We start from the raw sequence: 24,700 nt of genomic DNA on the forward strand, positions 1-24,700 counted from the left end.
GTGTGAAGTTGAAAGGGCAATGACTTACTCTACCCATTTAATAGATGAGAAGATTGATACAGACGTTTTGGTTTGCTTTCTGTCACATTGCTGATCACTAGGCTCCCAGTCCAGTAGTCTTCCTTGTAAAATCAACTCCTTCCTAATGCTCCGTTTAAAAAAGCCATAAAACTGGATGGCGGGTTAGCTCAGTTGGTTAGAGTGTTGTGCTGGCGGCACCAAGGTTGCCGGTTTGATCCCACATGGGCCACTGTGAGCTGAGCCCTCCTTAGCCATAAAACCGATTCTCTGTCTTTGTTGTTTTTGTTGTTTGTATGTTATTTCTCGTTACACTCTCTACAAGTGGCAGTTTGGAGCAGACCTCTGAGGATACCCTCAGAAGGGAATCTTGAGGGGTGATAGAAAAGCCACGTACCAATCCTAGTGTGGATCTCCCAGTAATACAGAGGAAATAAATTACAAAGCCGCAGTCAACTTATATCTATACTCAGGTGATGTGAATGTAGCGATATTGTGCCTTCTCTATGTAATTGCAATTACGTTCAAGTTTGTTTTGTCATCAAACAAGCAATTTTTCAATCAGTGCAGCTTGTGTAAAATAGTACTTTGGTATGTGAATTTTTTAATCCATTTATCATGCACTTCTTAATGCCCAGTCTCACCCTCCCAGGAAAAAATAATAATAAGGTTGAGAAGTTTAAAGAAAGATTACCCAGAAAGCAAACATGTGGAGGACAAAGGTAATATCTGAGTTGGTACTCATTTAAAAAAAAAAAAAAATTATGTGAAAAGAGTAGAATGAAGCTATTGGCAAATGAAGCTACATGACCTCATTTAATAAAAAGGCAAAATATTTGTTTAAAAAAACAGAGTATATGTATTTTGTACTTGGTTAATTTTTCTGTTTTTTTCTCTTCTGCCTTTTTTTTTTTAGATAACTTACATAAACATACATGGGAACTGTTTGTTTGACAAACACTTCATTTCCTTACACAAATGCCAAATGCCAGGCCCAGGGATTGACTCCTGACTGATCTCTTTCCCTTCAACTTCTGGATCTTTCTCAACTTCAGATCCCAAAAGAGCTGCTCCCATTTGTTCTAAATTCTGCTCGAAGAAAAATCTATTTGCTTTTCCTACAACAACTTATTTTTATTCCTCTTTAAAATCATGATCATTTAATCAGATTTTCTCGTCCTTAATTATCTCAACACCAGTCATAGTGAGCTATATTAAAAATCTGTTAGGTAGAGTCTTTGCCAAAATAAACTTAAAATCTCATTGTGAGTTAGGAGAGGAGTGAAAATAACTAAATAACTATTTAGCTAAACAACAAACAAATTCCTAATTGATAAAATAATTACGAAGTTACAGTAAACACCAAACTACGTGATCTAGTGAGCTTCGTAATCCCTTGCAGAATCAGGATGTCCTGGAAATGACAGAAGGTGCATCTGTGTGGTAGGAATTTAGCTGGATTTAAAAGGATGAGCAGTATTTGAATTGGCAGGACTGTGCAGAAACGGCAACCTCAGAAGATTGAGAACAGTGATTTTCAAACACTTTTTTCCCTTTTGCAGAAATTTTTCTTCAACTGTTATGTGAAACCTAATATATAACAGCTTAAAGTAGAGTGGCTCTGATGGAAAGGAAGAGAGAAATGGGTTCCAGACTCCTGTTAATATATCTTCCTGGTTTTCTCCTGGGCCTGTTTTAGGAGGTTCAGAATCATCCGTTTGTATTTCATTTGTATCTATATCATCCGTGGCTTCTTTGAGCACTAATATCTGAATCTCACAATCAAGGCATTTGCAATAATTCAGACTTGAATTAAGGTCCAAGCAAGCAGTAAGAGGGGAAGAAAACAAAAGAATAATTAGGGAGCACTTGTGAAAAAACAAAAAAGAAATACAATTTGTGGACAGGGACGCTGGGAAGAGGAAGAAAGGAGTCTGAGATGTTGCTTAAGTAATGTGCCTATACATCAGGAAGCAAAACAATTGTAATAGAGAACTGAGAAGTCAGGACAAGAAACTACACTTGTTTCTTTGTTTTAGTATGTATATATTTTAGTCCGTTTTTTTCCCTTTCAATATAACACTGTGTTAAGATAGGCTTTGAAAGCAGGCACTTACGGTCCAAATTTATTCTAGTTGGATCTTCTCTGCCTTTTCTGGAGATCTGGAATCTGCTCATAAACAGGTGATGTGTACAAAGTTCCCATCTCCAGACAGGCCTGGCCCTGAATCATTTATAGCACACCACACACTGGAGAAGAGAAGACACTGCCCTGCTTTCAGAAAACTGCCAGATTTGTTTGGGAGACAGATATATTTAGATGAGTAAACAAACGTGAAATTAAAACTGTGTTAAGTAGTGGGGAAGAATGATATTTAGTGCCAGGAGAACATATACCAGTCCTCATCTAGTCAGAGAAAGTATCCATGAGGCCATGACATTTCAGCCGAGCAACAGGTAAAATCGGAGAAGAAATGGGATTGAACATTCCAAGTAGAGGGAACAGAATATGCAAAGACACTAAGGAGATAGGAAGCCAATGTGGCTGGAGCATAGACGGTGAGAGATAATACAAAGCTGGAGGGGAACGCATTATTCTAAGAGCATTGGATGTCATTGATGGGAAAAGGAGAGAGTTATATGATGTATTTGGGTTTCAGGAGGTTGACTCATATTGCATCATGGAAAACTGGACAGTGGCTAGATGAGACATGGTTAGATATGTGACTATTGCAAAAATGCAGAGAAAGTCCTAGGTATCGTGGACCAGAGTGGCTGCTCTAAAAAGAATCAAGAGTCAAGAGATAGTTAGGAGGTAAATTAGATTGGAATTGGTGATGAGAGTTTAAGGAGAGCAAGGATAGATTTATGATGTATTAAGGATAATAACTCTTAACATGGCATCATTATTGCAAAAACCACTTTCCTACTTCAATGTTTGCTTGCTAATTTTACTTATGGTGCTTTTGATATGTCAATTTTTTATGTTAATGTGCTATTAAAATCTATTATTTTTTCATTTGCAATTTTTGTTTATACTTTTGTTTTTGCTTCAAAAGGACTTTCCCACATGCTTAGAAGACGTAAATATTTACCTACATTTTTTTCCCATTCTTTTATAGTATCTTTTTCTTTTTGTAAGGGGTGGTGAGGGTAGGATTTAGGTCTTTAATACATCTGACATACACACACACACACATATATATACACACACACATATGCACATACAGATATATATATATATAATGTATTTAGTACAAGATTTGCAATAAGTATGAAACTAACGTTTTTCTTGTAAGTAGACAAAAAGAAGAAAAAATTTTCTTTCTTCTAATTGTCCTATAGCCCATATATTAAATTGTGATTCCACTTCATTCTTTTTGTGAAATATTTTCACAATGAATATATCACTGAGATTAGCCCTATAAAATATAAATAATTATACATGATATACGTGTGAAGATTTTAAGTGATGTGTCTAAAAAAATAAACCCTACAAACATTATGTAAAATAAGTTTAAAATGCCCTGCAGTATTGGGAGCAATAGTGTTGAAAATAGACAAATGAAAAAGAATCCAAAAATTAGTGGGATTTAGAGTGTATGGTTTAGCTTTACTTGTTTATAAAATACAGTTTTTTAACTCATTGATTATACTAACGATAATTGTATTCCTCAAATCTCATCCATTTTCTCCTGGGAATTGTACCTTTCTGTTTTAGGACTAACAATAAGTCATTTATTTTATTTTTTCTGCTCCGACAGATAAAAATTTTAAAAAACGTCTTTTTATCATTTTGAAAGATAACTGCAGACTTGAAACCCAGATTATCCTTTACTCTTTTACTAATGCTAATTAGTGCACTGTAAAACTTATTAGGTCTCATGACATGATTTTATTAATCCTTAATATAAATTACCCTTTTCTGCTTTGACAACTTTGTACATGAGAAACAAACATGAGCTATATCCAGTCTCCAGTAAGGAAATATAAGTATAATTAGAAAGTCAAAATGACTCAAGTCATTGTGTTTTCATTTCCAGAAAACTTGTCTTTTAAAGATTAGGCTTTGCTTAATTTGAGTTTAGCGCCATCTTGGAAACACCTACCTGTTAATTAGAGCTGCGGTTCCCGTCCATTCCCATAGCAGTGCTGCGCTCATGCAGAAGTCTACAGCGCTATAATTAGAATTTTTCTTCTAAGAAAAACATTATAATAGACATCCTGCCAAGCTTATGTTATTTTAATTGGGTGTTTAGCTCTAGGGATCTTCATAATTTATCATAAAACTTTAATGTTAATAAAATCAGCTGGAAGGAAGTACTACTTATCTCCTTGATTACTCCATAAGGAGTAGGATCTTCATTTGAGCCTTTCTTTTCTTCTTCTTCTTTTTTTAAGCTAATGAGAGCAAAGAGTTTTAAGTGGACCAAGGGATCTAAGGGCTGTAACACAATGCTTCACCAAGTATTGCCTGTGACCCACGTGAAAGAAAAATTACACAGGACAGAGTTAAACAGGCAGGGAAGACTTTATTCAAAACTATTGCAATAGGGGGGAGAGATTGAACTCAACCACTTCTGAAAAAGAAAAGGTGGGAGATGGGGTGAGCTAGTGAAAAAGGACTAGAGGATGTTCACAGGAACTTTGGTTAATGTGATTAGACCGTCTGTGTTTGCTAATCTGTGTTTATGGGAGTTAGGCTCCTACCTTCTCAGAGAGACTGGGAGATAGGAGCCCTGTCTTTCTTTTTTTTTCTTTCTTTCTTTTTTTTAATTGGGGACTATTGGGGAACAGTGTGTTTCTCTAGGACCCATCAGCTCCAAGTCGTTGTCCTACAATCTAGTTGTAGAGGGCGCAGCTGAGCTCCAAGTCCAGTCACCATTTTCAATCTTAGTTGCAGGGGTTGAACTGGGCAACCTTGTTGTTCAGAGCTCGAGCTCTAACCAACTGAGCCATCTGGCCACCCTGCTCCCTATCTTTCTTGATTATTACATTTTCAAAGGGATGGCTCCCAGGTCCTTGAGAAAGACATTCCTAGGTTGTAAAACTACAAAGAGGCTGGAAGAAGACTTATATTTCAAAGAGGCAGAGGAAGAATATACAATTACAAGTTTTCTAAAGTAAATGTTCTTGTGAAGGGGAGGTCAGAAGTTTATAGTCAGGAAGAAACCTGCCTAAAGTTTGGTCAAGTCAAAGGGAACATTAAAGCCACCTTGGCCACCCATTGTAGGACTACTAGATTTTACCTGACGACCTGCAGACTAAACTAAAAGTGCAAGTTCTTTCTTACAGGTAAATGATACACGATCTTAAAATCATTAAACTTTATGTCTAACTAAAGGTTACTCATTAGTAACCTACTAAATTAGATGTTAGTGTATGACAGAGGTGTCTTTGCAATATGCTTTTGAGCGTAAGAGATTTCACCATCTAAAGTTTACCAAATAATAATAGAGATATCTATTGAGTACTTAATTTATATCAGACACTGTTTTAAGCCATGTTTCATATAATGTAGAGAACAGTCCAGAAGCTTTTCTTTGCCCAGAAGTTGTAACTTGCCCAAGATCAGACTGGAAATGGAAGAACAGATCCCAAAACCAAGCCTGTGATTCCAGAGCCAAAATCTCAGCCCAAAATAGACGTGCATGAGTACGAGCTGAAGGAATGACTGGGGAACACGCAAGAGAGGTTCATTTTTCCTCCTTCTTTCCTTTAAGTAATTGAAATGTCCCCCCCAGCCAGGCCTAACTCCACACCATTTTAACAGTTCCTACAGAAGCCTTAGTTCTGTCCTGTTTCTTGAAGGGAAGAATCTTTTCTTCATGCCGGTGGCAAAAGCCTTCTTCGGTTTTGCTTTCATCCTCCTTACTGTGGTCTCTCAGCAGCACTTCATTTATTTGTGCAGAAATTATTAACGTGACAGAGCCCAGCCTGATTTAGAATCAGTTAAGACTCCTCCAGCCATTTTACATTCCAGTGGCACAAAGCAGGGATGATGATGGGTGTTCTCAACCTTTCTCCATGCTTGAATGATTACATCGTTACAAATAGTAAAGAGATGTATGACCGCCATCAGTCAACGTACTGGACTGCAAGTCGCTACTTCAATAAGATACAAAAGCTTTAAGATACGTGCCAAATCTTGTACAACGCAGATATGTAGACTTCTGTTACATTTTACTTTTCGACTTAAAGAAACATTTAGAAACCTGAAAAATAATGTGGAATGCTGAGAATTTTCTACTAGGGAATTACAGCCCTTTCGGTCCACGTTTTGATCCCTCTTTGGTTATCAACTAGTTTTGGGGAGGGGGCATGTGTTAATTTATAAAAATTATAAATATTTTATTAAGTATCGGGCCTAGGCTGCCGTCTGGGAGCAGGCCATCTAGAAAGGCATACAGTCAAGTAAAGCAGCAAGTACAATATGCTGTAATTAGTGCAATAAGCTCCTGTCAAAATTATGCAGCTGCTTAGCAATTTGTATATTTAGCGCTCTTCTCTACCAGACAGTTAACTCCATGAGGGCAGGGAGTTATGTTTCTTTTGTCGCTCTATCCACAGCAACTGACACATTTTAGAGACTCAGTGACTATTTTTAAATGAATAAATGAGCCATTCATTTTGCAAATAAGAGAAGTAGCCAAAATATTGGGAGGATTGGGTCAGGAAAGGTTTGGTCAGGGAAAGTATTGAAAGAAATCATCATATTATCATAGTATCCATTATATTATCTTTCTCATGTTTTCAATGTTTATATTAACTGGATTTCACTAGCTTTCTTGAGCATCTCCTGTACATGTACCCTGCACCATGTTCTCCTACCCAACTTATCCAGTCAATACTCTGGAATGTACTGACAGTTGAAGTCTGCTTTCTACCTGATGAATAGGAATTTTTACTCTTATATCTTGAAAATATAATGTCTTATTTCTATTTCAGAATATATTTGAACATAGATCTTCTACTGACATAAGAAACTGCCCATAAACCAATTACTGTTGACTGCATAATGGCTCTCCTTCTATTTGTTGGAAGGTCATCCAATGTTAGCTTCTTGCAAACAGCACTCCAGATTGCCCTGAGGGTTACTAAAGAAACATTCATGATGATCACTAAAAATTGTTATGTAGTCAAAGTTCATAATCAAAGAAATATATATCATCCTTTATACAAAATATCCTACGTTTACCCATTCTTATACCTTCTACATTAGTGAATGATGTGATGTTTGTATAGAATTAGATAAGCTCACGTTAAGTCTTTCATGAGGTTAAATGGCTGGCTGCTTGAATTCTGGGAGACTAGAAATAAAAAATCAACTGCAAGAACAATGAAAAAGAATCTCTTGCTTTAGCTTTAGCACCTTTAGTTAAATAGGAATCTACTTCGGATTTGAAAGGTTTCATAACTGGAATAAAACTCATAAATGAGGAAGCAGATTATTTTATCTTTTTTTTTATTTGGAAAGTGAGGTTATTTTATGCATGCTCAGTGCCCTCGTACAGTCGATACGTTTCCTCCCATTGATACAATACATTCATTAATGTCTTTCAAAATTGTGTGGCAACTATCTTTACATTTTGTTTTTCAAAGGGCTTGAAAGGCTAGTTTGGAACTGATAACCTCTCTCCTTCTCACTGTCTGTTGTTAGTTATGGTGTGTTAAATCACCAGCGAAGGGGGTAGTTAAGTTATATTGACATTATATGAATAAAGGGTGTGTGCAGGTTTGCAAAGTGGCAACTTGACAACCTCTTGAAATTCTTTGCCTCTTCTCTGTACTAAATTATGAGTAGGAAAAAAAGTTTAAGGAAATAGTGAATGCAAAAATTTACTTGACAATTTACCAAAAAAATTAAAATATCTATAGGGGAAGTGAACTGTGTAGGTTTTGACAATCATCCACTATTCTCCTAACTACATATCAGGATGCACCTATGTAATCACTGCCTGAATGTACATACATCAGGAGAAATCAGGTAAATTGATGAGCAATCAAGTTCAATTATCATTAGCTTTTTTATTGGAGTATTATTTATGAAAGGGTAATTTTGATTAAGGTATATGGGTTTATTTAACTAACAAATGCTTATGTGCTGTGATAACATTATAAACTGAAATCTGATGAACTTAGTGATTTCTTTTTTCTTTTAAATCTCTTTGAATTTGCCTCAGATCATACGTACCCAGAATACACCCTGCTGAGAAATCTGTATCACTAATCATGAAATCTGTATCAATAATCATGAAATCATGATTATTTTCTATGTTGTCTGAAAGTATTCTTAAACTGTAGAGTATATACTGTTGAGAACAGCCTATATAGGAGTTAGTATCTGGAAGCTATGTTCTGTGTTGTCTGACAAGTTTTTTGTGTGTGTTTTTTTTAACTAAAATAGCTAACAAAATGAAATGTTACAGGAAGAAAAGGACCAGTTTTAATGGTACATATTGCCCATATAAGACTGTATTTGGATTTCAACCAAAATTGAACTAGCTTATTAAAGGCAAATCATACAGATCATTAATACAGAGCATATCAGTTTATCAGATAATTTTTGACAGGATTCTTTTGGTCGCAAGTGACAGAACCCCAAACTACCTTGGAGCAGAGGAGAAACTACTGTCCCAGAACCACGAGAAAGTTGAGCATGATTTGGCCTCAGGCACAGCTCAGTGCTCTCAACAGCCCTGCTTTTCTTTTTCTTTTCTTTTTTCTTTTTTAAATTAAAGTTTATTGGGATGACAATGGTTAGTAAAGTTACATAGGTTTCAAGTATACAATTCTATAATACATCATCTATATGTCACATTGTGTGCTCACCACCCAGAGTCAGTTCTCCTTCCATCACCATATATTTGACCCCCTTTACCCTCATCTACCACCCCATCCTCCCTTACTCTCTGGTAACCACTAAACTATTGTCTCTGTCTATGAGTTTTGGTTTCTTTGTCAGCCCTCTCTTTCTTGGGTCACTTCTCTGCCTTTGTGTAGGTGGCAAGGTCTGCTTTTCTTTCTGTGGGATTGTAATGTGCAAAATGTGATCCTAGAACCCAAGGAAACCATTTATTGCCACCATGAGAGAGATACTGCCCATGAATGAAGCTGATCTGGAGAAAACCCTTATAACAAAATATATTAGTTGGCCAAACTAGGACTTGCATTCCTGTTTAGGAAATGTGAGGGTCATGTGAAATAAAAGGAAAAGAAAATTTTTTGCCATCATAATCATTTTTAAGTGTACAGTCAGTAGTGTCAACTATATTCACATGGATATGCAACAAATCTTAAAACTTTCTCAACTTGCAAAACTGGAGCTCCATGTCCTCTGAGCAACTCCCCATTCTGCCTCCCCCAGCTCCTGGAAACTAGCATCCTACTTTCTGTTCCTATGAGTTTGACTACTTTAGATACTTCATTCACGTAAGTGGAATCATACAGTATTTGACCTTTTGTGACTGGCTTATTTCACTCACCATAATGTCCTCAAGGCTCATCCACGTTGTAGCATTGACAGGATTTCAAAAGAAAAAGACATTTTAAGATCGTTTTAGTTACTTTAAAGGGATGTCCAAGAACACGAATGCCCTAGGCAAACTGAAATTCATAAAACAAACATAAAGAAAGTTCATGGGATTGAATATCACTGTAAAAGGTACTGCTCATGTAACATTTTTCAAATTCAAATTCATTTAAAACACTGGACTCACCAAGGAATAAAAGGCAAAATCACATGTGCAGCCTTTGGACCTCCAGTTTTCAACACTTGCTACTTTTAAGTATACTTTGAGGTGATTTCTTTAAAAAAAAAAAAGGGGGGAAGGAAAGAAGGAAGGGAGGAAGCGAGGAAGGGAGGAAGGGAGGGAGCGAAGGAGGGAAGGAAGGAAAGAAAGGAGACAAAATATTTTAGTTTTTTGCATATAGTTTTTAATTAAACCTCTTATTTTGAGATAATTATTGATTCACATACAGTTGTTAAAAAGAAAAAATAATGCAAAGAAATTCCATGTACCCTAACAAGTTTCCCCCATGGCAAAGTCTTGCCAGTGTCACAGTCAGGATATTGACATTGATAGTTCCATCTGATCTTACTCAAATTTCCCCAGTTTTGCTTGTGTGTATTTGTGTGTGTGCGCACACACATGTGTGTTTAGTTCCATGCAATTTTATCACATGTTGTACAGTAAATTTTTCAAGTAGAGTTTGTGGATTAGACGTGGCTGTTTCCAAGGTGCTATTATCTTTATAGATCTTAGTAGCAAATAATGCTCTTCATTTGATGTGACAAACATACATACGTGATATGAAGAAGGGCATATCTTATCATATTTAAACTAAATCTTTGTTTCAGTGTTAGTCAAGCTATCCTCTCTAACATTTTTTCATTGTCTCTACAATTATGGAATGTTATGTGTGTATTTATTTTTCTCCAACTTATTTCTTCTCCTTAATATTTAGAATTAGATACTGTTTTCATCGTGTCGTTATTGCCAGAGAAGTGGGACACACTTTAAGAACTTTAATGTTAATATTTGAAGATAGTAACTGAGGAAAAAGCATAGTGTTCATTTGAAAATTTACTATTTTGCTTAGAACCTTTATATTTACTAATCTTATGAAAGGAAGATCATTAGGCATTTGCAGTAGGGCAGTAAAACTCTTCATGTAGTTATGTAGTATTGCATAACTAAATCATACAGAATACAATGAGTTTAAATATTTGCCAGGCAAATTACCCAACCCTGAGGTACATATTCACCCTTATATTTTACACCACTCTAATGATTTATCTCCTTGTTTACCTTCATAAATTACTCTCATTTGTAGAGTCTGTACTTCCTAGAACAAGAATCCTTCTTTTTTCCCAAATGCTCCTTCATCTCATGCATAGGAAGAGAGTCAAAGAGAATTTTCTAAGTTAGAGGGATGTTTCTGTTAAGGAAAAATGGAATGGCATAATGGGAACAAAAGAACTTGCACTACATTGAAATAGCTTCTCTGCACACACACAAAAAAAAAAATGGAGGAAATTTTCTCCTTAATAGAGAAAAATTAATGCAATTATTTTCTTAGCAGAGAACATGAAGATGTTCATAAACAGCTTTCCAATCACAGCTTGGCCTCTTGTTTCCCCTTCATTTCAACGGAGACTTCATGAAGTCAATTTACTCTTCTAAGTCCCGAGAATTGTTTCTCTCTCTCTAATCCATTGTACTCTTTTTAAAAATCTACACTTTTGCACGTTTTTACTTTATAATATGCTTGTTCCATTATACCTTTCAGTGTTTCCCAAATTGTCTGCATTGCATGCATGAAGCTCTGTATTTTAGCATGACTTTCCACATTGTCCCTTTGATTCCTATTCCATTTTTTTAGCTTTCCCTATTTTCATCTTTTCTATCCCTCCTGAGCTTTCCATAGGGTCTCTTCTTTCCTTTTCCTTCTGATCTTGTTTTCATGTCTGTGATAGTTTATTTTTTTGTTGTTGTTCTTGCTTCTTTTCTTAGTTCTGTGAGCTAACATTTCATCTTAACCATCACATCCCTGAGGTCTTCTATTTCTACTTTGTTGTTTTCAAAGATAGAGGAAAATGCTTCTTATGTTTTTTAAAACAATTGCTTAATGTTTCGTGTTTTCCTCAGTTCCAGGATTTCTTTTGGGGTGGGGGCAAGGCTAGTTTTTCATCTAATCTTTTTTTCTTATAGAAACTGTGTGTTAGTGCTATACTCTTTTCCTCTTTTTAGAAAACGTAGTTATCTCTGGAAAGATTACTTTTCCTTGGACAAGCCCTTCACCACAGATTTATTTTGGCAGAGATATTTGTTACAGTTCTAAGCTTCTGATCACAACAAAAAGGCATTGATCCTCTCTGTTGCCTCCGATTAAACCTGCCTGAGAAAACATGGTTTCACTGTTTCATTCTTTGCTTTCTGTAGCTCTGTCTTTTCTACTTCTCTGAAACAAAACTTTTCCCTCAGGGGCGGATTCCACCAGCCCTGCTTCCTGAGCCCATAGTTGGATACGTAGAATCAATTTTATGCCCTTTCTTGTCAGGCAGTATATGGTTCCTGGTTATTTCTGAGATCTGTCCTTGAACCCTTTTGCCACTGACCTTTGTCTGCTTGACCTTTTGTCTCCATTTGCTTCCACATCATCCTGCTCACCCTCACCAGTTTTTGGAAATTCTACACACATTTTAGCGGCTATGTATTGTTCCAGTGTCTTCCATTTTAAAGCTGAAGTTTGCTGCATTTTGTTTTTTAATATTCCCTCTGTCTTTTTTAAAAGAGACTTATTGAGGTATCACTTACACTCTACAAAATTCTTGGACCCTTGTAAGTGTACAGTTTAATAAGATTGAGTAAATTCATACAGTTGTGCCACAATCTGCCACAGATTGCCACAATCTGGTTTTCCAAACTTTGCGTTGCTCCAGAAGTTGCCTTGGACCTGTTTGCAGTCAACCCTTTACTATTTAAGATTTTAATTGCTGAAATGGAAGTTCTTTATTTACATCGCTGTGATTATTCCAGAAATTACCTCTGCTGTGTTTCATTATTAATAAATCTGAGGGAGAAAATGCAAGTTTAATATAGTAGACTGTATCTTAGCCTTTATTCTTCCACTCTCTGATTTTTATAATAAATTTTTTTATAGCTTCTCAGATAATTTCCTTCCCAGAGGGTGAGATTTCGAGTGATAACACTTAAAGCCCTGGGGTCAGTCAGGAGGCACTGATGTTAATTGCTGCTGTGGTTTTGTTAGTGTAAAATGATTTCCCCTTTCAGTGTAAGGCTCTGGAAGTACCAGGAAATCAATTGAAAATTCTGCAAAGGAGAGGAAGCCAACTTAAATTATAGGTCTTGTTTTATTCCAAACAAGCTAATATAATTTTAAAAGTAAACTTTATACTTTATAACAATTTTGCTACATTCAAAATTTAGTAGCAAAACTGTCTACTTACTCCAGTTTTAGTCCCGATCTCATTGTCAGGAGACCCTTGTTTAGATCACTTAATCCTCCTGAACCTTGGTTTCCTGAAATTCCCCACAATAATTTACCTTTCTGTTAGTAAAATGTTGAGGACTTTTGTTAGCAGAAGGTGCCTCAATGGCATGTTGGATACACTGAAGCACTGAGGATATGTGGCCAAATTATAACTGTTCCCAGGCACTTCCAGAAATGACCAAAGATGAAGCAAGCCACCTAAAGGGTGCCACTCTCATTCTCTCAAAACTCCTGGCTAAAAAAAAACAATCTCAGGAGGAGGTCGGCAAATCCTTGAACTGTCATTGGTACACAGTTATTTATTAAGTGTTTTTTCTATGTGCCAGACACAATGCTAAGCATTTTCAATAAGAAAATAAATATGTTTTATTTTCTTACTGAGCAACATTAATATACATTGAGGTAGTTGTCATTTTCCCTTTTATAGGTAAGGAGACTGAGATTTAGACAAATGAGGCCAGGAAATGGATTAGAAAAGTGGAGTCAGTACTCCAATCCAGGTCTGGCTGCCTTCATAGCCAGCCAGGCTCTAAACATTCTTATGTCTCTCCTGTATAGCTTGGACCTCCCTACATATAAACGTTGAAAATGTTGATATGCTCTATGCCTCTTTTTTTTTAATTAAAATTTATTGGGATGACAATGGTTAGTAAAATTACACAGGTTTCAAGTGCACAATTCTGTAACACATCATCTATATATCACATCTATGCTTCTTAATGGAAACTATGACATAAATTCCAGATTTTCTCATCATTACTGTACTACCTGGAGCGTGTATGAATGTGCTGCTTTTAAGAATTGCCCCCATCATCGTCTTGGTCTGCTGGTAATATTTTTACAAAGGAATGTGTTAGAAAGATAAGCACTATAGAGACAATTTGGGTTGTAATGATGTGAGTCATGCAAGTTTAACATTTCAATAATATTATTTGTTCTATAACAAAATGTCACCTTTATCAAATTGTGTAGTATTAGTCACATCAATATCACGAAAGAAGCTAGATAAGTCTGCAGTTTAACTGTTGACCTCTGAGCAATGTTTCCTGTTAAATTAGCATGTTTCCTTTTTCCTAGTAATGTAAAGCATGCCGTAAGAAACAATAGTTTCAGATACCCAGTTCTTTTTAGAGGTGGTATAATTAATAGTCTACATGTGATCAGAAGTTTGGGGTTTTTTTCCCCCTTCTTGCATACAAAGAAAAAAGTATGTGGAAAATTACATAAAGTAAAATATTGAAGCAATTTCAGATAAAAAATAATAATACAAAAATGGAGATATCAGTCCACTACAAATTATGGATTTAACTTGATTTAACCTTGATCATATTTTCAAATAAAAATTGACGTGTGTTTTCAAAAGAAAAATTGGATGCAACTGAACTACTGTGTCTTGCTTGAATCGAGTCCAAAATCCTCCTCCAGATATCTATTGTGAAATTCTTCCAGGTCAAATCATGTTGATTTGAAAAATCTGTCTGACTATAGAAAAGCAACCAGGTGAAATACTAAAGATAAAGAACCTGCTATAGTATTGGTCTTAGTCCTTTAAGTCACCTTCTCTAGAAAAACTGCTGTGATATACATATATTCTCTCTCTCTCTCTCTCTCTCTCTCTCTCTACCCACATATCCACACACAGATTTATGTATATACATATTAGAAAAATCTACCTAATTCTACACATGTATATGCATACTTTTAAAATAAAGTCTTTTATTTATTGGCATATAACTACCACACATAGCTTAAGTAACCTTCCAATGAATGTTCACAAATTGCATGCATACGTGTAACATGATGTCATGCGGGGTGTCAGGAGGGGTCTCTGGTCCCGCTCCCCACATAGGAACGCAGGATATGGCTAGGCCAAAAAGGAACACCCACAGAGCCATAGATAGGGGAGTCATTCCACTATATTCTCGTTGGCGGCCCAGCGAGACATACGCAGTAGTAGCCACACGATCCGCAGTCTGCCATTCACTTCTCTGCCTGCCAACCAACCAACCAATCAACGCAGCCCTGCAGTTACATCAGTAGCCAATTGGCTAACCGGTTATAGCTGGTGTCCAAACAATCACAGTTGATAGTCATTCACTACCCCAGTCAGCACCTCCCCACGCGAGGCCGAGAGCCTGGAAACTGCTCTCTGGGACTCGGTCCCCACACTAGCTTAGCCCCCATCTTCTTGCTAGCCCCCATTTTCTGCTAGTGTAGCCACAGCAGTTATATTAGTGGCCATTGGCTCACTGGTTACAGCTGACGGCCAACTAGCCACAGCTAACAGCCATCCAATCACAGTTGATGGCCATTTACTGCCTGAGCCAGCACCTTTCCATGTGAGGTCAAGAGCCTGGAAACTGCACTCCTGGCTCTGTCCCCACACATGATCTGATCAACAGATAAAACATTAACAGCATTCTTGAGCTCCCTGCCCCCATTCTTGATTTGTGATCACTATTCTAACAGCTAACGGCATAGGTGAGCGTCGCCTATTTCTGAATTTCATATAAACAGAATCAAACAAATGTATGGTTTTGTATGTGGCTTTTTCCACTTGTTTGTGAGATATGCCCACATTGTTATAACAGTATTTCATTTATTTTAACGTATTGTTTTCCATTGTATGAATACCCTATATTGATCTATTATACTCTTGATGTTCTTTTGGGTTGCTTTCAGTTTGGGGGTATTTTGAATAATGCTACTATGAAAATTCTTATATGTATATTTTAGGTGAATGAATGTATGCATTTGTGTCAGACATATATCTGAGAGTAGAATTACTAAGTCACGGTACCTACATTTTAGTTGGTACAGTTTTCCACAGTGGTTGAACCAAGTTCCATTCTCACCAGTGTGTATGAGAGTTCCAAGTTCTGACAGTGCTTTACAGTCTGTTCAGTTTTAGCCATTTTTGTAGGTCCATAATGTTATCACATGTGACTTTCAATTGTGTTAGCCTGATGATGAATGGACTAGAGAATATTTTTGTATGTTGATCAAACATTTGCATATTCTCTTTGGTGAAGTGCCGATTCAGGTTTTCTTCCCTTTTTTCAGCTGGGTTTGCCCTTCTTTCTTACTAATTTGTACAGATTCATTACTTAGTACTTTTTGGTGAGATCTCTTAAAAATATTTTCTCCCACTCTGTAGTTTGCCTTTTATAATCTCTTAGTGGTGTTTCTGAGGAACACAGTTCTTAATTTTAATGCAGTTCAATTTATCAGTCTATTTTTATGTTTGTATCTTATTATGGAATCTTCACCAAACCCAAATTCATGCAGGTATTTTCTTGTGTTAACTTTTAGAAATTTTATTGTTTCACCTTTTATGTTTATATTGACAATCCACCTGAAATGGATTTTTTAAAACTGCGATGTAGGGGGGTCAGTTTTTACTATTTTCTGTATGAATATTCAACTAACCTTGCACTGTTTACTGAAAAACCACCCGTTTTTCACTCTCCAGTGTCATATTTGTCATAAGTCAAGTGATAAGTCATAAGTCGTGTGGAGGTTTATTTATGTATTATTTTGGTCATTTGTTCTATTATCCTTGTACCAACATCAAACTGTCTAAATTTCTTTAACCTCTTATTTGTAGTGTATCTTTTTTTAAAGATTGTTCTAAGTATCCTTGACTTTTCATTTTTATATAAATTTCAGAATGAACTTGTTAGTATTAACAGCAATTTTTTTTAATGATGGGATTTTTACTACAATTGCATTGAATCCACATATCAAGTTGGGGAGAATTGGTATCTCACAGTATATCCTACATAAATATATTCCAGCCATATGTAAAAAGGTTAATACAGCAGGATCGTGATGAGTTTAGTCAAGGAATAAAAAAGTGGTTTAATATTAGAAAATCAACCGGTGCTATTCACCTTAAAAGGAAACAAAGACATCATAAAATCTTTTCATTGGGTACAGAAAAAACATTTGACCAACATCAAAATTCATTCATAAAAGCTCTTAGCAGACTAGAAGTGGAAAGGAACTTCTTTAGTGTGTTAAAAAGAGATGCTGACAACTTCTTCCCTAACTCTGAGATTGGAACAAAGGTTCTGCTATACCACATTTCACTGAAGGTCCTGGCCAGAGACAGGGAAACTAAGGAACTCAGATTTTTTACTTAGCAGCTGGCTCTTGCAGGGTGAGAACTCCAGAAGACAAAAAGTTGCTAATCTGGAAACTGGTACAGTGTCACTTCTGCTGTGGTCTATTACTGAAAGTCATCACAGAGTCACCCAGATTCAAGAGAGGGAGACACAGGCACCCCCCCATCTCAATGGGGGGCATGTTAAAGAATGTATCACTATAAATCTGCCCCGAGTTCTTCCATGTTAGGAGCTATTTATTTTTTGCAATAAAATTTCAGCTCTAGCTTGGTTGGGATAACTTGAGTTCTAGTTTGATTAAATATGAAGTTATGAGTCATTAATTTGCTTCCTTCGGGTCTTCCTAGGCTGTGCTCTACTGTTTTTCGGAATTGAATGTTGCTATGGAGAATGTTATAGCAAGATTCATCCTTTCCCTACTTACAGCCAAAGTGGGTTCTGTTGTTTATTTTGTTTTGTTTTTCTCTTTGCCTGATTGCACATAGATACATATCTGCCTTTATTTTAAGGATAATCTGTCCCTCAGACATATTTTACATACATATTTTTTATGTCCTTTAATTTTTATTTAATAGTATTAAATAGATATCCAAATTTTTAAATCTTAATTAAATATATACATATATATATAGAAAGAGAGAAATATATGTGTGTATACATATACATCTCCAAACTTTTAATCTTTTATATTTGTATCATTTTGCCAAATTTTCTGGTCTCTTCTTTCTACATTTTCCACAAATCTCTTTTTATGCTTCTTGTAAGATGACTATCAATGATTTTATTATCTTCTTTAAGCTCATTTATCTATACTTTGACAGTCTTTTTATGGAGATTGTATTTCTTTCAGTTTATTTGATTGGTCTATAATTTTTGCTTGCTTCGTATATGTGTTCTTAAGTTTACAGTATTCCTTTCTCCTTGTTCATCATTATATTCACAGATATCTCCCCCTTCTTCTCCTCCTCCTTTGGTATTTATCTCCAGTGAGCGTGATGAAGGTTTCTTTATTGATTGGCAGAGGAGGAGTCAGCTGGCAGTTTGAAGGGTGATCTCATAATTCTATGTTTTTCCTCGCTTTCGTTTCTGAGGCAGTGAGCTTGCTCTAGGCTGAGAGAGGCTTTCTGGGGCATAAGGTTGTCAAGCATGTCTAATTTTGGATATGAGCCTTTAAATCAATAGTGTGGATCAATAGAGTTTCTGTCCCACCTTACTTTCCCAAGAACTTATTCTGTAAAGACAGTGTATCAGGATGCTAAATTAACTTTATGTCTGCATTGGGGCTGATATTGTGATTGCAAGCAACAAGGCATTGAGTATTTTGGGAAGTCCATGCTCTACCCACTCTCCCTCTCCTTCACAGTGATCCGTTGTGGGGTTATGGATATATTCAAGTCTTGTTTTCTTTGATATTTCGGGTTGGTTTCAGAATAAATAGAGGGACAAAGATTCTTTACTTCAAAATACAAAGATGGAGGTTAGTGTGTAGCATTTGCATATGATTGACTGGAGGTTAGTATGCAGCCCTGAGCATACGAATGTGATGTTTTAAAATTATTTTCACGTCTTTGAAATATAAATTTTACAAGTCATTTTGTTACGAAATACCATATAACTAATTTTTATGAAGTCTTTTAATTGAAATGTTTCAGTGTATTGCTTTTTTCCTTTTAAAATGTAGTCTAACATCCTGATCTCCTTGTGCTTTTCAGATGCAGCAACTGTTTCATGAAAATTATGAACACAACCGAAAGGGTTATATCCAAGACCTTCACAATAGCAAAATCCACGCAGCCATAACGCTTCATCCCAACAAAAGGCCTGCCTACCAGTACAGGCTTCATAACTACATGCTCAGCCGCAAAATTTCAGAACTTCGCTACCGCACCATCCAGCTCCACCGGGAGAGCGCGTTGATGAGCAAGCTCAGCAACAGCGAAGTGAGCAAAGAGGACCAGCAGCTGGGAGTGGTGCCTTCTTTCAACCACTTCCAGCCTCGCGAGAGAGACGAGGTGATAGAATGGGAGTTCCTGACAGGGAAGCTCCTTTACTCGGCTTCCGAGAACCAGCCTCCGCGGCAGAGCATCAGCAGCGTCCTCCGAACAGCGCTGGATGACACCGTCCTACAAGTGATGGAGATGATCAACGAGAACGCCAAGAGCAGAGGACGGGTCATTGACTTCAAAGAAATTCAGTATGGCTACCGCAGGGTGGACCCCATGCATGGCGTGGAGTACATTTTGGATTTACTCCTCTTGTACAAAAGACACAAGGGGAGGAAACTGACCGTGCCCGTGAGACGTCATGCCTATCTTCAGCAGTTGTTTAGCAAACCTTTCTTCAGAGAAACTGAAGAGCTGGATGTCAACGGTCTTGTCGAGAGTATTAACAGTGACACGCAGTCATTCTCCTTTATATCTAATTCTTTAAAGATACTGTCTTCTTTTCAAGGTGCCAAAGAAATGGGAGGGCACAACGAAAAGAAAATACACATTCTCGTTCCTCTCATTGGAAGGTATGATATTTTCTTGAGATTCATGGAGAACTTTGAAAATACTTGTCTTATCCCAAAGCAGAATGTAAAACTGGTCATCATCCTTTTCAGTAGGGATTCTGGCCAAGACTCCAACAAGCATATTGAGCTGATAAAAGAATATCAGAACAAGTACCCTAAAGCAGAAATGACCCTGATCCCCATGAAGGGAGAGTTCTCCAGAGGTCTTGGTCTTGAAATGGCTTCTTCCCAGTTTGACAATGATACTTTGCTGCTATTTTGTGATGTTGACTTGATCTTCAGAGGAGACTTTCTCCGACGATGCAGAGACAATACAATTCAGGGACAACAGGTGTACTACCCTATCATCTTTAGCCAGTATGACCCAAAGGTAACCAAGGGCGGAAGTCCTCCCACTGAGGATGATGACTTTGTCTTCTCAATGAAGACTGGGTTTTGGAGAGACTATGGATATGGAATTACCTGTATTTATAAAAGTGATCTTCTGGATGCTGGCGGATTTGATACCTCAATACAAGGCTGGGGACTGGAAGACGTAGATCTCTACAATAAAGTTATTCTATCTGGCTTAAGACCCTTCAGAAGTCAAGAAATAGGAGTAGTGCATATTTTCCATCCAGTTCATTGTGATCCTAACTTGGACCCTAAGCAATATAAGATGTGCTTAGGATCCAAGGCAAGTACTTTTGCCTCAACCGTGCAACTGGCTGAACTCTGGTTGGAAAAACATTTGGGTGTCAGGTACAATCGAACTCTCTCCTGACAGTCCAGGCAACACATATTGCCTTTTTAAAGGGGAGTTTACCTCATTGTTGGTTGTTGTTATTTTTATTTTATTATTGTTATTTTTATTATTATAATTATTATTTTCATAATTTTATTTTGTTGTCCTGGTCTTAAACTACTCTTGGTTGTCTTCCAAAGGGTGTTTGTTGACCTCAAGCAAGAAGAGTCTGCAGTTCACTGATTTTTCAGATTTCTACTGAAGTCAATATATGTATTACTTTTATATATCTTTATTTGAGATTGAGTTAAATCGTGGCAATCAAATGACTTTCGAAGCTCATTCATCGTGAGAGACAGCTTAGAAGAATGTTCTCTGGGGGCTTATAGTTGCAATATCGACTTTTATTTTGTTTGTCAAATTCAATGTGATACAAATATTTACTGGTGAAAGGTACCACAAAAGTGCTTTATGCTTCCTATGGGGAAGGGACTCTGTAACATAAACTTGAGTTTTGTAATTTATACAAGGACTTAAATATATAGACAATAATTTTCTTCATCTTTAGAATTTTTAAAGTAAATGAACACTTATGATTGTATGTTTATTTTTTAAAAAAATGTTTTAAAAATTGAGGAGTTTTGTTCCACAAGCAACCGGTACTGGCTACCCTGGTCTTAAGAATATTATGTACTCCTCACAACTGTCTGGTATAAATGCGAATGAACTTTATTTTCTCAAGGAAATATGATTTAATTAAATATTCATGTACATTTTAGAAGCTTTATGAAACAATGTCCTTCATTTGCTGGCAAGAAGATAAAATATGACAAAACCTGTTTATTTATAATAAAACACAGGTATACCAGTTTTCTTTTTCAAAAACACTGAAAAGTTGTGTTGTTTCCTTTTAGTCATATTTGATGTATTTCTTGGTGGTCATAGCCACCAAAATGTGCTTGCTACGCAGACTGGAAAAGTTAATAAGAGCTTATGGGCATGCTATTTGTATTATTATTCTTTAAATTCTGACCTTCATAAGTGACTAAAATGAGTAGTTTCTTTATTCAATAATTTACAGTCCAGAAGAAGCATTCCTCCTCCTCAATCTCTTCAGCTTTGTGATCAAACTGAACCAAGAACAGGTCAGAAACAGCATTGTTTCTGGTTGGTTGGTAGGTGGTTCAACAATACAAAATCAATGGGGAAATTATGAATATGTCATTAATTTTACAATTATAATTGTGCAACTATATAAAACACATAGGAAAATATCTCATCTAACTTCCCCTACCATTCTTTCTTAAAACTAAATCAATGGTACCCAGTTTGTAGAATATAATCTCGTTTAAGAAATGTAAGAGAAAATGAAAATCCAGGCAAGAAGATTTCACAAAGTCATATTTCTAAATTTTTATTTTGTAAGTACGTAATGCATTTGCATGTTTCCAAAATTTTCAAATGTCTACACTATGGGTCCTGTTCCACCCAGACCTGCCCTCAGCCACACATAACCTCTGTGTGTGAGTGTTTATGTGCATATCTTTCCAGAGTTTCTTAAGCAGAAAAGATACATTTTATTTTTTCACCCTTTATACACAAAATGTAGCATTATTGTATGTACTGTTCTACACTTTGATTTCTTTTTCACACAATAAGACTAAAATTTGCATCAAAATTTATTTGAAAGACAATTGTTATAAGTTGTTACCATTATTTAGAACTGATTGCCAGGAGGCCACATAGCATTTGCTTTAGTGATGGGTTCCTTGCACGGTAACAATCTCTTTTAGTGCAGACATTTTTGGGGCCTCAAAAAAGTAACATTGCTTAATATTGCAGCAAACACAATGGCACTCTTGAGTATAACATATAATCTTATTGTCATACTCATTAGACAGGAATTAATGGCATTTTTAGATGTTAAAATGTTTGACAGGGCCAACAATTCAGAGTTGATCTCTGCTCCGATATTGTCTCTGGCCTTCACAAACCTTTACTTTAATAGTTTATTTCCCTACATTGCGTGATTTTGCTCTTTTACAGGCTTTATTTTCCTGAACAGTAAATATATTAACATGCAGTAAAGATAGTCATTTGGGAAGATGTATTATTAAATAACAATTATTAATGATTTTATTAATGAAGAAAATAAACCAGGGCCTGCTCTTTCCTTTAACTTAGACAAGTGAAGTAGGAGTTTTACAGAGGAGTAAATATAAAGATCTCATTTAAAACTTAAATCTCAGAGAGCCATGAGGCACCTGCCCCGGGATGAAGCGACCTTCTCCCGTTATACTGATGCAATTATTCTGATGAAATAGGGGAATGCAGAGATATCATTTGAACTTAATCATGCATATGCACGCTATACTGGAAGTAATATCGATATATTTACATTCTATTTCATAACTTTGCGTTAAGATTTCCTGTGATTTTTTTTCAGGTACTGAAATATTTTCTGACTGAAAATTTATTGGAATTATACTAATAAAATTCAGAGTAGGTTTTTTTTTTATCTGTTTAGTATCGATTGCTTAAAATCCCTTTAAGGTCGAAGGGCATTAGAATGTGAATGCAACCTGAGGCACAATACGCTGTGTACACATTCCCGGACGGTACGCGGGTTCTGTTTAAATGTCCCCCCGGCAACCATTTCCTCGGCCTTCGACATCGTCTTGTGATCATCTGTCCACTCAACACCACATTATGCACTTGACTTGCCTTGTCCTTGTAAATGCCATCCTCACAACAGCCCTCAGAATATTGATACTGTTTTCTTCATGCAACAGATGTGGACACCGAGGCCATGCGTGATCGAGGAACTTGTCCCAAGTTCAGACAGTTGGCATGCTGTTGGGTTAACATTTAAGTCAATTGTTGTCTGAATCTGCAGTACCTGTCTTTCCCCTCTAACCCATGGCCTCTGTGTTGTTGAGTGACGGAGAAGACGGTGATGAGGGAGCCAAGAGTGAGCTGACACCGCGGACGTGTTTGATCCTCCATGCAGCCTGCTTCCACTGTGCGCTCATTCTGGACAGAGCTAAGGCTGTTGGTGTTTGACTCGGAGCCCTTCAGGCTTTTAATCTCAGTCTTTCACCATTTTGCTAGCTCCCTCTGAGTAACTCTGCTTTGGGACAGGGTTTCTCCTGTCTATTGCTCACAAATCACTGTACCTCAGCCAGCAGGAAAAAAAAAAAAATGCTCAGCATTGCTGATGCCAGCAGCAGCCCTGCTCTGTGGTCTCAGCCAGCTGACAGCAGAAGCTGTCCACAATGAACACCACATAATTGCTTGACTATTTAGGGCACTGCACCATACAGACTTGGCGAAAGCGACTTTGTTGGTACTGAGCTATTTCTGAATCTGAGAGTAGAGCCCATTGTGCCTAGTTAATAGATGGGGAACTACAGGAATGAAATACCCAAATGTGGGCTCATGGTCCACACAAGAGAATAAATGTTCGCTGGAAAGGTAAATTTATAAAGTCCCTCTATTTTAAGCATAAGAAAGCTGGAACCCGTCTCTACTCAGCAGACCCATGGCTGGGACACTGGCTTCCCATGGTTGTATTTTCAGATGAGCCGTGGGCAGTTCGTGTTTCCAGGAGGAGGGCCCAGAGGATGAGGCCACTTTCTAACGGCTTGGATAACAGGCTGTCGTGCTGGCAGGTCTGCTGAGCCCTCACCTGGGACTGCCTTGTTCTGGAGGAGGTAGGCTAAGCTAGACTGGGACCTAGAAAGAGACTTGGTAGTCCCTCTTTACGTCTCCCACACTCAACAGAAAATCTGTTTAAGCAGGTGAAATACATCAAGATGAGTCTCAAATAACCACTCAAATGTCTGGAGCTCCATCTTGGCTGTGGTGATGAGATTTATATGGGAGAATGAAGGCGTCAACACATCTGCCATCGTGTGGCGTGGCCACCTTTTCCCTACCACCAGCTGCTTCCTGAGTCACTGCACCTTTGTCCCGCAAGTCACAGGCACCTAGGGGGTCTTGCCCTAGGGATAGCTCAGTCTCAGAGGAACCGGAGAATTGTCCACGTAAGTTTTCATTTGTGCTTATGGCAGGACCCGCCTTATTCATGGTTTCGCTTTCTGCGGTTTCAGTTATTAGCAGTCAATCGGAGTCTGAAAATATGAAATGGAAAACTCCAAAACTAAGCAATTCCTAAGTTTTAAATTGAGCGTCACTCTGAGTAGCCTGGTGAGATCTCGCGAGTCCCGCCCACCCCGCCCAGAACGTGAATCTCCCCTTGGTCCTGCATCTCACGCGGTAGACGCTCGTCTGTCAGTC

At 37.1% G+C, this 24,700-nt stretch overlaps 1 protein-coding gene across 1 annotated transcript in view; it reads left to right on the forward strand.

The window, feature by feature from the left end:
• Positions 1 to 21,295, forward strand: part of CHSY3 (chondroitin sulfate synthase 3) — a 253,469-nt gene extending 232,174 nt beyond the window's left edge. The window contains exon 3 of the mRNA XM_033095710.1: positions 18,875 to 21,295. Within this exon, the coding sequence (XP_032951601.1) occupies positions 18,875 to 20,440 (1,566 nt within the window). The 3' untranslated portion in view covers positions 20,441 to 21,295. The remainder of the gene's footprint in view (positions 1 to 18,874) is intronic.
• The last annotated feature ends 3,405 nt before the right edge of the window (positions 21,296 to 24,700 follow it).

Source organism: Rhinolophus ferrumequinum, chromosome 24 (genome assembly GCF_004115265.2).
Source record: "Rhinolophus ferrumequinum isolate MPI-CBG mRhiFer1 chromosome 24, mRhiFer1_v1.p, whole genome shotgun sequence".
NCBI lineage: Eukaryota > Metazoa > Chordata > Mammalia > Chiroptera > Rhinolophidae > Rhinolophus > Rhinolophus ferrumequinum.